General features: G+C 32.3%; 3 protein-coding genes across 3 annotated transcripts; 2 read left to right on the top strand and 1 right to left on the bottom strand.

The window, feature by feature from the left end:
* Positions 1-252: 252 nt before the first annotated feature.
* Positions 253-2,142, top strand: INS49_015663 (uncharacterized protein; the record flags this gene model as incomplete). Its single annotated transcript, XM_043176342.1, has 3 exons — positions 253-587; positions 649-1,216; positions 1,468-2,142. The coding sequence occupies 3 exons, from the start codon at positions 253-255 to the stop codon at positions 2,140-2,142; spliced, it is 1,578 nt and encodes a 525-aa protein (XP_043019797.1).
* Positions 2,143-2,600: 458 nt separating this feature from the next.
* Positions 2,601-3,626, bottom strand: INS49_015662 (uncharacterized protein; the record flags this gene model as incomplete). The annotated part of the gene is made up of 1 exon (XM_043176341.1): positions 2,601-3,626. One exon carries the CDS (start codon positions 3,624-3,626, stop codon positions 2,601-2,603), a length of 1,026 nt encoding a protein of 341 aa, XP_043019796.1.
* Positions 3,627-7,657: 4,031 nt separating this feature from the next.
* INS49_015661 (uncharacterized protein) lies at positions 7,658-11,344 on the top strand (the record flags this gene model as incomplete). Its single annotated transcript, XM_043176340.1, has 3 exons — positions 7,658-7,660; positions 7,809-8,627; positions 11,339-11,344. 3 exons carry the CDS (start codon positions 7,658-7,660, stop codon positions 11,342-11,344), a joined length of 828 nt encoding a protein of 275 aa, XP_043019795.1.
* Between the last annotated feature and the right edge of the window lie 1,886 nt (positions 11,345-13,230).

The following is a 13,230-nucleotide window of genomic DNA, read 5'->3' as shown; positions in this document are numbered from 1 at the left end:
TCGAGTGGAGGGTGGTATTGGGATGGAGCATGATACACGGGCCGTTCGATTGATGCCCCCCCACGGGGAGCTTTTCCCTTTTGGCTGCTGGAGGTGGCAACCAACAGCCAAAGCATAGCTGGCTGTGTGTCAATCATGCGTCGCTTATAAGCCAGCTCGTCTGCCCCAACACTCCCCGCCATCCGGGAGCTTGGTTTCCCAGCTCGATAACACGTGTATACTGCTCTTGGACCACCCCGTCCACTGTCAGCCATGGCGACTTCAACGGGGCTCGCCTCTGCCTTGTCATACCAAAATTGGCCTGCCAGCATCTATATCCTCCTCCTGTCCGTCCTCGCCGTCTTCATCAAGATACAATGGCAGCCATCCTTCCCCAAGACTGCCCCGAAGCAGATCAAGGAGGGCTATCCCCTCCTCGGAGCCCTTCGACTCTTCACCAGCAGGGCCGACTTCTTTAAGGAAGCCCTCAATCATTCCAACTCGGGGAATTTCAGCTTCTACTTCGGCAAGCATAGGCTGGTCGGGATGTCGGGAGCCGAGGGACGGAAGACTTTCTTCGATTCCAAGGACTTGAACATGTCGGAGGGGTGAGTAGCCCCTTTGGATGGAGAGGAGAGCAAAAAGACCAAAGGGAAAGGGTGTCTCCAGCAAGCTTGGTACTGACGAGGAGCCCACCGGCTGGAACAGATATGCCGTGATGTTCACAGCGTCGCCCCAGGTCGGAAAACAGAACGAACCTGGTTCGGCCAGTCAATTCAGCCAGTGGTTCAGCCGGACAATCACGAAGCTGATGAAGAAGGAGAACTTCGTGCGGAACCTCAGGCTGCTCACCACCGACACTGCGACGGCCCTCGATGCCATTGTCAAGAACAACGGCGGCCAGAAGACGGGCATTTTCGACCCCTTCGACGACATCTACCACATCGTGTACCAGCTGACCATGCGCACCGTCGGCGCCACCGAGATCGCCGACTCCCCGCAGCTGCTTGCTAGGACGTTGGGCCTCTTCGAGGAGGTCGAGCGGAACACGAGCACCACGCGCATCATCTTCCCCTGGCTGCCGACCCTCGGCTACATCAGGCAGACGATCGCGGGCGGGAAGCTGTATGTCATCTTTGACAAGATCGCCAAGGAGAGGAAGAAGACGGGCAAGACGCACGAGGACGCCTTCCAGTTCCTCATGGACACGGGCGAGGATATCGTGCGGATCCTGACTGTAAGTCTTGACGTGTCGTCTGTCTGCTTCACACCATCTGGGGTAAACGTCCTGGAGCCGCACAGCCCTGCCGCCACATCCGCATCCCTCTAGCTAGCCAGTCTCACGTCATAGAAAGCCCCGTAATCCACCCAAGGCCCCGTTATCACGGCTTACCCACCCGCATGCACCCCACAGTCTGTCTTACCACACTCCCTCGTTAGCCCCGCAGGTTCCACAAATCCGAAATAAGCTCATAACAAGGTTCTTAGTTCACCCTCGGCGCCCTCTTCGCCGGGCAGATCAACTCGGGCATCAACGCCGGCTGGCTCCTCTGCTACCTAGCCACCCACCCGGAGTGGTACGCCCGCATCCAGGGCGAGGTGGACGCGGCGCTGGCCAGGCACCGCACGTCCCCCTCGCAGACGCCCGCCGAGGTGCTCGCGACGCTGAGCCTCGACGACTGGGAGGCCGAGTTCCCGCTCATCGACCTGGCGCTGCGCGAGACGATCCGCTTCCAGCTGGTGGGCACGGCCTTCCGCAAGAACATCTCGGGCCGCGACGTCGCCATCGGCGGCTCGGGCGAGGTCGTGCCCCGCGACGGCTTCGCGCTGTACCTGCTCGACGACGTCCACTTCGACCCGGAGGTCTACACGGACCCCAACGAGTGGGACCCGGGCCGCTTCCTGCCCGAGCGCGCAGAGGACAAGAAGGTGCCCTTCGGGTACCTCGGCTGGGGCGTCGGGAGGCACCCGTGCCTGGGCATGCGCTTCGCCAAGCTCGAGATGAGCATCATTGGCGCTCTCTTCGTGGCCATGTTCGACTTCCAGCTGTACGACGACAAGGGCACCAGGCTGAGCCGGGCGCCGTTCACGAGCCGGAACCGGCACTCTGCTCACAAGCCCGACAAGCAGATGAGGTTGAAGTATACCGTGCGGCAGCACTGATGAAACCCAGAGGTCGGGAGGTCAGATGTGTCTTGAGCGGTGAGCTGCTGACTTGGAGATTGATGAGAATTAGCCGGATGTTTTCACACGAGCGATCATTTCATTTAGGGTCCCACATGTAGCCGTTTAAATTCAGCACAGAGCCTCGATGCTTCTGGTCTTGATTGATCTAGGCTCGCCCCAGGGGCTGCCGATGCATTTTCGGGTATCTAGGTGATTCTATGTACCGGTGAACGCTAACACATGCTATGTGTGCTCCCCACGGGCCGCTGGGTATCGATCTAGACGCCGTTTTTAAGCCAGTCCCAATTCCCTCAAGTCCCGGTTGAACGCCGTGCTCCTCGAAATGATGCCAGTCTGGAGCGAGAAAAATCCATGAAAACAAGCACAACACCTCCCAATGCAAATACACAGTGTCTATTGCCGCCGTCCGGTTGATATACCCCGCCGTAGTCTGCTTATACAGCCTCCCAGTCCATGGCATCAACCATGAACTCCCACTGCGTTTCTTCAGCAGCGTTATCAGGCGTTGCTGTCCCATTGGCCGCCGCCCCCGGAGCCGCCAGCCCGCGCTCGGCAGCCAGCGCCCGCACGCCGGCGACGTACCGGTCCGCAATGACGTAGGCGCCCTCGAGCCCGGTGAAGATGTTCTCGAGGATCCGCTCCAGATCATAGTCCTCGAGCGGGCGCGCGGCCAGCTTCGCCGCGGCTATGGAGGAGGCGGCGACGACCGAGTCGGGCTCGTCGGCGTTCTTCCAGCGGTTGCGCAGCTCCTTGGCGCGGGCGAGGGCGTAGCGGGCGTCGCCGGCGCCGAGGACGGGGTGCAGGGGGTTGCGCGGGTCGTCGAGGGCGTCGAGGACGTTGGCGTGGAAGCGGTGGTCGCTCTGGGGCTGTTGCTGCTGCCCTGCGGCGGCACCACCGCTCCGCCCATTTCCGTTAGGGGTTCTGGTGCCTGACCTTGTGCCATTGAAGGCCCCCGTGATCTTGACGCCAAAGACGCCCATTAGGTGCACCAGCGCCCTCTCGAGAAGCATGTAGTACTCGAAGAAGTCGAGCTTGAACATAAGCTCTGCCTCGGCACGATCGTCGGGCGTGTTGAGGGCGCGGTCGGTCGCGGCTCGGTAGCCCTGGCCGAGGAAGGGCAGCTTCCAGCGCATGCGGCGCGCGATCTTCATGAACCTGCTCAGCTCGGACCAGGGAGTCGGGACGCGGGTCAGGGCGGAGGCGTCGGCCTCGTAGGGGTTGCCGGTGTAAGTGATGCCGTCGGAAAGGGACGCTACTGTGTTCGTCGACGGGATGGGCGGAGGGGGCTGCGTGCTTGTGGTTGTTGTCGTCGTCGTGTGTATCGCGTTCGAGGTCGAGGAGGTAGACGAAGAAGAGGCGGATTGCCTGAACCTGTTGGATGTCCAGTAGTACGGTGGGCGGCCGGTGTTGATGGGCGCCCATCGAGAGCTGGCGAGGCCCTTCTCGCCTGGGCCGACCATGGTTGGATGCGTGAGGAGCAATGCAGGCGGCGTAAACGATGTTGTCGAAGCTCAATGATTTATGCAAAGCATGGTTGGAATAGAACAAAACATGGCGGGCGCAACCAGGCGAGGAAATAAGAAATGGACGGGGCGAGACAGTGGCTGGCCCCCGTGGGAGTGAAGACAATGAAGTCTTGTTACCAGGCTTGACAATTCAATTTGTTGGCTGTGAGGTGACGCGATGTCAATCCAGGGCAGGTGGGGTCCGGCAGCAGAAGAAGGGACCCCTGTCCACGCCTGCTGTCTGGGCTCTGCCTGCCCTATTTGTTGGCTGTTACTCCAATGTGTTCGGACCCGAGGACACAATGCTCCGTACTAAACGGCGCGCAAGGTTTCGTAAGCAAACAGGGACGCGCCAGAATCGGACATGACATGGTGGCTGAGCGGCTTACCCGTGCAACGCAACTCTCATCAATCACATTTCTTTCCTCCTTTGCTGTATTTCCCCTCCTGTCGTTGACATTTTTCCGTACTATTTGCAAACCGTTTCTGTTGCTTCTCTCGACAACATGCAGTTTGGGCAAGTGATCGGGACTGCTTGCGTTACGTTCGCTGTCACGAACATTGACGATGCATTCGTCTTGGTTACATTCTTTGCCGAGTCGGCTCGCAGCGAAGCCTTGACGCCTCTGAAGATCACGACCGGACAATTCCTTGGATTCACTATCGTCATAATCATTAGCATGATTGGCTTCGGCGTCTCGCTCGTGCTCCCGTCGGAACCGATTGGGTTTCTTGGTTTGCTTCCTATCCAAGGGGAGTCTGGAAGTCTTTGGATTTTATGATTCCAAGCCTAGATGTTGGCTCTCCGGTGACCGACTCTACCAAGTCTGATGGGATCCGGAGTATTTTAAAAGTTGCTTCTATCACAGTTATGAATGGAGGGGATAACATTGGAACCTATATACCTCCATTTTCCCAGGTCAAGGGCGCGGAAATAGCAACATACAACGTGGTGTACTACATTTTACTTGGGGTGTGGTGCTTGGTTGGTTTTCTTGTCACGAAGGAAAAGCACGTTCTGTATGTTAATATTATTTAAATAAATACTTATTAATTTATTTTTATTTTTATAATATTGAGTTTAAATATTTAAATAATGAAAACTTTAAAAAAACATTATTAAATAAAGATATTAATATTTTAATAAAAAAATACTTATTATTTGCAAATGTATTTTAAAGTTGTTGGAATAACACTCCATTGGACCGTACGCTATCCCCTCGATAGGACGGGCTTAGTCATCCCGTCCAACTGGTACGGTGGCCTTATCTGGCCACCGTGCAGAAGCCGTCGTTCTGATAGTTAGCTAGAACAACAACGAATACAGACGCAATTGCACAACCACGTACGTACATACATTAGCCATATGGCAAAGGCCATTCAATAAAAGTTTTTAATGTTTTAATATTATAAAATATAAATAAATTTAAATATTAAAATTTAATACTTTGTTTTAAATATTATAATTATAATATATATTATGGGCTAACCCTGGGTTGTTTGCTGTAAGGTGCCTAAATAAGGTTTATATTTAAAGTGCAAAGGAAAAGGTTTGCTCCCCGTCTGCACCCGCGCTAAAGCCTATTCTTATAGGGATAAAGCCCGCTAATTAATTACTATAAGCATAAGCTTAAATCATAATATATTCCCTTTCCTTAAGTTAAGGCCGTAAAAAGGGCTTCTTAAAGGGTTAATTATATAATAAAAAATAAAGGAGACATTATTTTAATTATAAATTAAATATTGCTTTTTACCTAGTTATTTAATTAACTTATAGTGCTTTAATTGCGTTATTAAGCCGGCTTATATTTTTATAATTTTATTTTTTTTATACTTTATAATTTAATATATTAATTAAAGTAAGCTAATAAAAATAATTATTTAAATATAAGTTAATAATTAAATTAATGGCATTTTTTATAATCCTTTAATATAAGCCTTTTATATAAGCTTTCTTACTTAAAACCTTAAAATTATAAATTTATTATATAATTTATAATTAATTAACGCTTAATTATAAGTAATTTGCTTTATTAAAGGGAATTTCTTAAATTTTAAGCGTTTTTATAATGTTAAATTAGCTAATATATAGCTAGCTTGCTTTAAACTTAAGTTAGTATTAAATTAGCAATACTTTTAAGCCTTACCTTATAAAAAAGATTTTATATCCTTTTAAATAAACTCCTTCCTTTTATTAGCCTTAATTAATAAAAGCTATATTTTTATTTTCTTATAATAATTAAAGTAATTGCGCTTATAATAACTAAGTTAACTATATATAAAATACTTAACTTTACTTATTAAGATTGCTATAATATTAATATTTATTATTTTATTATTTTAAGGTTAAGTATTATTTTCCCTTATTATAATATTAAAAATACTCTTATATTATTATAAGGCAAAGTAAAAGGCCTTAAATATATTTAATTACTTTTTATAATTAAGTTAAGCTTTTATTATAAAAGTTAAGCTATTAATTATTAATAATATTTTATATTTATTTAACTAATTTTAAGCTTTTATTATATAAGTTAATTAATTAAATTAAATAAGAAATTTTATTATCCCTTCTTTATAACGTTATTATAACATAATTAAGCTAAACTTAATATACCTTTATTTAAAAAGATTTTTAAGTATAAGGCAAACCTTTTTTAAAAAGCTTTTTAATTATTTCTTAAATATTTTTATAAAATTAATATAAAATAAAAATAAATTATAAAAAGTTCTTAATTAATTAAATATATAAAAAAATTAAGCCCTTTTAATATTAATTGCCTCTTTATTTATTATAAATTTAGCCCTTATCTTTATTAATTAAGTTATTAAGTATTCCTAAAATAAGAGTTTCTTAAAATAAGAAAGGGCTTAATAAGCTATTATTATTCTTTTTAAATTTTACTATATTAAGTTTTATATAATTATATTATAATTTATAATATAAAAGGACTTTAAATATATATTATAAGTTAACCTTGGGTTATTTATTATAAGGTGCTTAAATAAGGTTTATATTTAAAATGCAAAGGAAAAGGTTTGCTTTTTATTTATACCCATGCTAAAGCTTATTCTTATAAGGATAAAGCTTGCTAATTAATTATTATAAGCACAAGCTTAAACCATAATAATATATTATAATTAATTAATATTATAATTAATTAATATTATAATTAATTAATATTATAATTATAAAAATTTTATATTAATTATTTATATATAAATAAATAAAAATTTAAAAATAAAGAAATATTTATATAATTTTAAATATATTATAAGGGCATAATAATATTAAGCATAATAAATATTATAAATAGTTAATATTAAAGCTTTAATAAATAAGAATTTTATATTATAATATATAAAAAAATGCTTTAATTAAATTAAAACTATATTATATATGTATATATAAATTTAATATACCTCCTTAACTTAAAATAAAACTTTTTAAGTTAAATAAATATATTTATAATTAAATTCTTATTTTAATAAGTTAATATTATAATAAATGCTTAAAGAATTATATTATTTAAATATATTAAAGAATTAAACTTTAAACCTTTAAATAATTATAATATAAAGTAATAAAACTTTTAATTATTAAATTTTATATTTATTATATAATAAAACCTTTAACATTATATATATAATTAATTTTAATAATTAATATAATAATAAAAAGTTAATTTTAATTTATAAATTTTAATATTTTAAATATTTAATATAATATTATTTATAAATTAATAATAAATTTATTATTAATTAAATTTAAATTTTTAATTTATTTTTATTTTTAATTATTATTATATAAATAAATCTTTTATTAATATTAATTATTTAAATTATTTTTAATATTTTATTAATTATATTATTAAAGAAATCTTATTTGCTTTTAATTAATAATACTTTATTAATTTATTTACAATTATTTAAATTAATAATATATATATTATATTATAAAATATTAATTTTAAATTAATAATAACATGGTTTACTCCTAAGTAGCCGATATTACCTTATAGCCGATTTTTGCAACATCACTTAATTTCTATTAACTTTAACACCCACTTAATATAAAAAAATCAATTAAATTTAACATTAATTAATGCTAAATACTTCTATTCTGGTGCCGGCAAGGGTAGAGTCGACAAGGACCCAGTCACGACCGCTGGCTTCACTGTCCCGAACGCCACCTTGGGCACCATTGAGCATGCGCACCATCGCGCCCGCCGTGAGGTCCTCAGTCCCTACTTCTCAAAGCGGGCCGTTGTGGGGCTCGAGCCTGTGACGAATAGCCTCATCGCCAGACTCGTCAGCCGATTTGCTGACTATGCCGACGCTGGGGAGGCGGTCGATCTTGATGCAGCATTTGCGGCTCTCACAGGCGACATTATCTCGACATATGTGTTTGGATTTTCCTGGAAGTTTCTCAACGTCGAAAATTTCAAGTTTCCGCAGCGCGACGGCATTCTCGGCTTGATTAACTGGTACCACTGGTCCACGTTTGTGCCGCAGGCGGCCAGGATACTGCGGCAATTCCCCTTACCTATTCCCCAAATCATCCATCCGGGAATTGCTTCGATGGAGACGGCTCGCCTTGAAGTCAGACACCAGCTGGCAGGAGCTGTGAAGGGACGCCCGAGGCAGGAAAACAAGCCGGAAACAAACACAGGGTTAGAGACATTGGATGGCGAGGCTGCCATAGTCTCTGCCCTACACAACGGTACTCTACCTCCCGAAGAAAGGACGATTGACCGGATGACCGACGAGGGCATGACTTTGATTTTCGCCGGCACAGAAACGACTGGACGAACATTGGCAGTGACAATGTTTCATGTCCTGAACAACCGAGAGTACTGGGAACGTTTGCGCAAGGAGCTGGCTGATGCTGTTCCAGAGTGTCTAGGCCAGAATTATCAATTCTCCATAACCGAGATAAACCAGTTGCCCTTTCTAGTAAGTCATTAATCTATCGCAAAATGAAAGTCTACCTTGCGGTCAAGGTTTACTAAAACAATTATGGAAGGCTATAAGTGTTGTAAGGGGTTTAAAAGCATAATTATAAAAGCATTTATTTCTTAAGAGTAATTTAAAAGGAGGAAATAAAAAAAATTTAGCTATTTAAGCATTTTAAAAAGTAATTATAAACTAGGGTTAAGAATGTATATATAACATACCCCTTAATTAAAAGGCGGTTCCTACCTTATTAATTGCCTTACTTTTTTAAGCAGCTAATTTATATTTAAAAATATTAGCTATAACTTATTAAGTAATTAATTATTTAACCTTTCTTATAATATATATACTTTATTACTTAAACTTTAGCCGCTTATAGCCTTATAACGCAGCTTATAATTAATAATTAAACCTTTTTTTTAAATTTTTTAATTAAATTTATATTTAAAAATATTTACTTTTATTAATTTTAAGTATTTTTTAAACTATATTAAAGATAGCTAAAAGTAATAAAAAATAAGCTTTTAAGCCTTAAATTATTTTACTTTCTTATACCCTTGAAATTTAAAAAAAGATTAAATATGCTTAAATTAATAAAAAGCTTATTAATAAAAATAATAAAAGCTTTAATGCTTTTATTAAAATGCTATTAAATAATATACTTAAAAGTAAATTTTTTAATTAATTTAAAAATTAATTTTAAAGTATATATTAATTCTTAATATAACTTTAAAGAATCTTTAAGTATATATTAATTCTTAATATAACTTTAAAGAACCTTTAAGCATATATAAATAACTTAAAGCTTAAAATAAAATACCTTTTTAAAAAAACTACTAAAATAAAGTATAAAAAAAATATAAAGAAGCTTAAAAAGATTAATAAACATTACATTCCTTATTTTCCTTATATTAAAAGTTTTATATATAATTATAATAATAATTCCTATATAAATTATAATAATAAGAATAATTATTATTATTATTATACTTAAGGCAATTCTTATAAGCTACTTTTAATATTTCTTTTATTATTTATATTTTATTTTTATTATGCTTAATTTAGCAATTTCTTAGCATTTAAAAAATCTTAATATACTTAAAAAAAGGCCTTAAATATATATAAATATAAAAAGTTTAATCCTACTTATATTAATTATATTCTTATAATTCCTTTTAATATTTAAAAAATCTTTATTTTATAATAATAACTTTTAAAGGCTATAAAAAGTAAATATAAGGATATAATAAAGCGTTTTAAAGCTTAAATTATAATTACTTTAAAGTAATGTAATAAAATTAATATAAAAACTTAAAAGCTTTAAAATTAAGTTATTAATAATATAAAAATTATAAAAAAATATAAGAATTATATTATTATTATAATTAAATATTTTAATTTTAAAAATAATATTAAAGAATAAATATTATTAAATTTTAATTTAAAATTATAATTAAAAATTTAATTAAAAGTTAAGAAAGTTTTTTAAAAAAGTTAAGAAGTTATTATAATAATTAAAAAAAGATTTAAAATTAATTAATATATTATTATAAAGATTAAAAAGTAGTTTTTAATTATAAAATAGTTTTTATATAAAGATTATATTATAGTTTTTAAGAAATATAATTTTTAAGGTTTTTAATAAAAATTTAATAATAAGAATAATTAATAAATAAATTAATTTTTTTTACTACTTTCCTTATATTTTAAAGATTTAAAAAAGCTTTAAAATATTTAAATTAAGCGTATAATAAAACTTTAATAAATTTATTTATAAGTATTCTTTTAATTTTTAAGTATATAATATTAAAAGTATTTCTTTTAAATTTTTATTTTAATTATATTTATTAAATATTTATATATTTAAGCTTTATTTTTAGTTATTTATATTTATTAATAATTAAGTATATAATTATTTAATTATTATAATAAATAATTTAAGATTTATTTAAATTTAAAGTTATATCTTTAAATAAATATTTTAAAGTTATTATTTTTTTAATTATAAGCTTTAAAGTTAATAATTTAACCTTAATAATTAAAATAAAAATAATTACTTATTTATATGCTTTTTAATATATAAAGTCTTTAAAAAGGATTATTATATATCTTTAAGAAGATTTTTAATTCTTCTTATTATTAATAAATAAAGCATTTTTAGTTATTAAAAGCGCTTAAGCTTTTTAATTCCCTTTAAATTATAATTTAAAAAAGTAAATAATATATAAATATTAAATTATATAATTTATTGCCTTAAAATAACTTAAATTTAAGTTTATAAGGAATTTTAATAATATAAAATAAGGAAATGCTATATTTAAGTATATTATAATTATTATATAAAGAATAAAATTAACTTTTTTTTAAAATTCTTACATTTTTTATTTTAAGGCTTATTTAAAAAATGGCTTAAGCTTTTCTTTAAATATTAAAGTAAATAATAAAAAGTTTTTGCTTTTTAATAAGTTATATTTATTTATTATTTTTTTAATATATAAATTATAAAAAAGCATTATAATATACTTTTCTTAACTTTTAAAAATTTATATACTTAGGAATTATTAAGCCTTTGTTTAATTCTTTATTTTATATATAAACTTAATTTTATTTTTAATTTTTATAAAGGATTTATATTTATTCTTAGGATATATAATTAAAATATTATTTATATAAAAAAGGATTGCTATTTTATAAGCTAAATTAATAAAAAGGCATAGCTTTTTTAATAAGGGTTTTAAGCTTAAATTTTATAATATATAATTAAAATTCTTATATTAAAGAAATAAAGAATTTTTAAATTTATAAAATATTTTTAAAAGCATTTTATATTTCTTTAATTCTTTAAATTTATTAAATAATTTATAATAAATTTAATTTAACCCTTTTTAATTAATATTTAAAAATATAATTATAATATTAAATTATTAAATTTTTAAATTAAAGTATATAATAATTATTATTATTATATAAAATAATTTTATAATTAAGGTTATAATATATATGCTTTTTATAATAAAATAAAATTATAAGTCTTTTTAAATATAAATTTATATCTTAAAAAATTTAATTATTTTATCCTTATTAAGCTTATATTTATATATTTATTTTAAGGGTAGCAACGTTAATTTTGCTTTTTAATGCTTAATAATCTTTTAAATATTAAGCTTAATAAAGCTTTATATTTCTTAATGCATTACCTTAAGCTATTTATTTTAAAAAGAGCTTTTTAAGCCTTTTTTTATATAATTAATTTTAAAAGGAAATATTTATAATATTATTATATTAAGTAAAGCTTAAACTTAATCTTAAGGGCTTAAATAATAATTATTATTATATTATTTAAAATTAAAAATATAAGTTTTTTAATATTCTTTATTTTTATTTTTTAAGTTAATTAAATAAAAAAATAATTATAAAGTTATTTTAAAAGGTTATATTAAGGTAAAATATAATTATATTTATTAAATATAATAATTAATTAAAAAATTCCTAAGAATATTTATTTTAATTATGCATTTAAGAAAATCTTTTTATAGGTTTAAATTCTTAAATTTATTCCTATATTCTTCTTATTTATATTAATTAAAAGAATTCTTAATTTTTTATAGCGTTAAGTATATATAATCTTTAAAAAAAAGGCTTAAATTTATTAATCCTTGCTTTATTAATAAAAATATATTTCCTTTTATAAAAGTCTTATTTTAATATATTTAAGGTTTTTTTAAGAGTTAAAAGTTTTTATTTTTAATTTCCTAAGCTTTTTAAGAAAATAATATATAATAAACTTTACCTTTTAAATTTAAAAATCTTTACCCCTAAGTTTTAATTAAAAGTATTAATTTTATTTTTTTTAATATAAAATAAATATTAAATTTATTATTTAAATTAATTAAATGATTTTTTATATAAGGTATTAAAAATAGAATATAAATGTAATTTTAAATCTTTTTAATATTAATAATTTTAATATTTAATAATTTTACTTTAAGAATTAAAAAATTTATTTTTTATTTTATTTATTATTAATTTATAAAATATATTCTTATTAAATTATATATTTTTTATAAAGATTATTTATTTAAATAAAGGAATTTAAATTTAAAAAATATTAAATATTATATTATTAATTAAATACTTAATATAAGCTCTTAATTCTTTCTTTATAAGGTATTTCTTTATATTATTTTTACATTTCTTTTTAAATATATATGCTTTATATTTATAAGTATAAATATTATCTTAATAAGGTAATAAATAAGCTATAAAATAATAAATTTATATTAATTTAAATTATTAAAAATAATAAGAAAATTATATATATAAAAAACTATTTAAGGTATATTCTTTTTTTCTTAAAATAAGTAATATATTATATAATTAAGCTATAATTTATATTACTTTTAACTAAAGGTTAAAAGGTAAATTAACCCTTAATAATATAATTAAAATATATTTAATTATTACTTTATTAGCCCTTTTTATAATGCTATTTATTTTTAAGGTTTAAGGAAAAGTAAGTTTTAAATTAATACCCTTTCATTTTATTTATTTAATATATTTAATATTTATAAATTAGCTAATTATTATAACCTTAATATTTTAT

Source organism: Diaporthe citri, assembly GCF_014595645.1.
Source record: "Diaporthe citri strain NFHF-8-4 chromosome Unknown scaffold_9, whole genome shotgun sequence".
NCBI lineage: Eukaryota > Fungi > Ascomycota > Sordariomycetes > Diaporthales > Diaporthaceae > Diaporthe > Diaporthe citri.
This window is presented reverse-complemented; position numbering and strand designations above follow the sequence as displayed.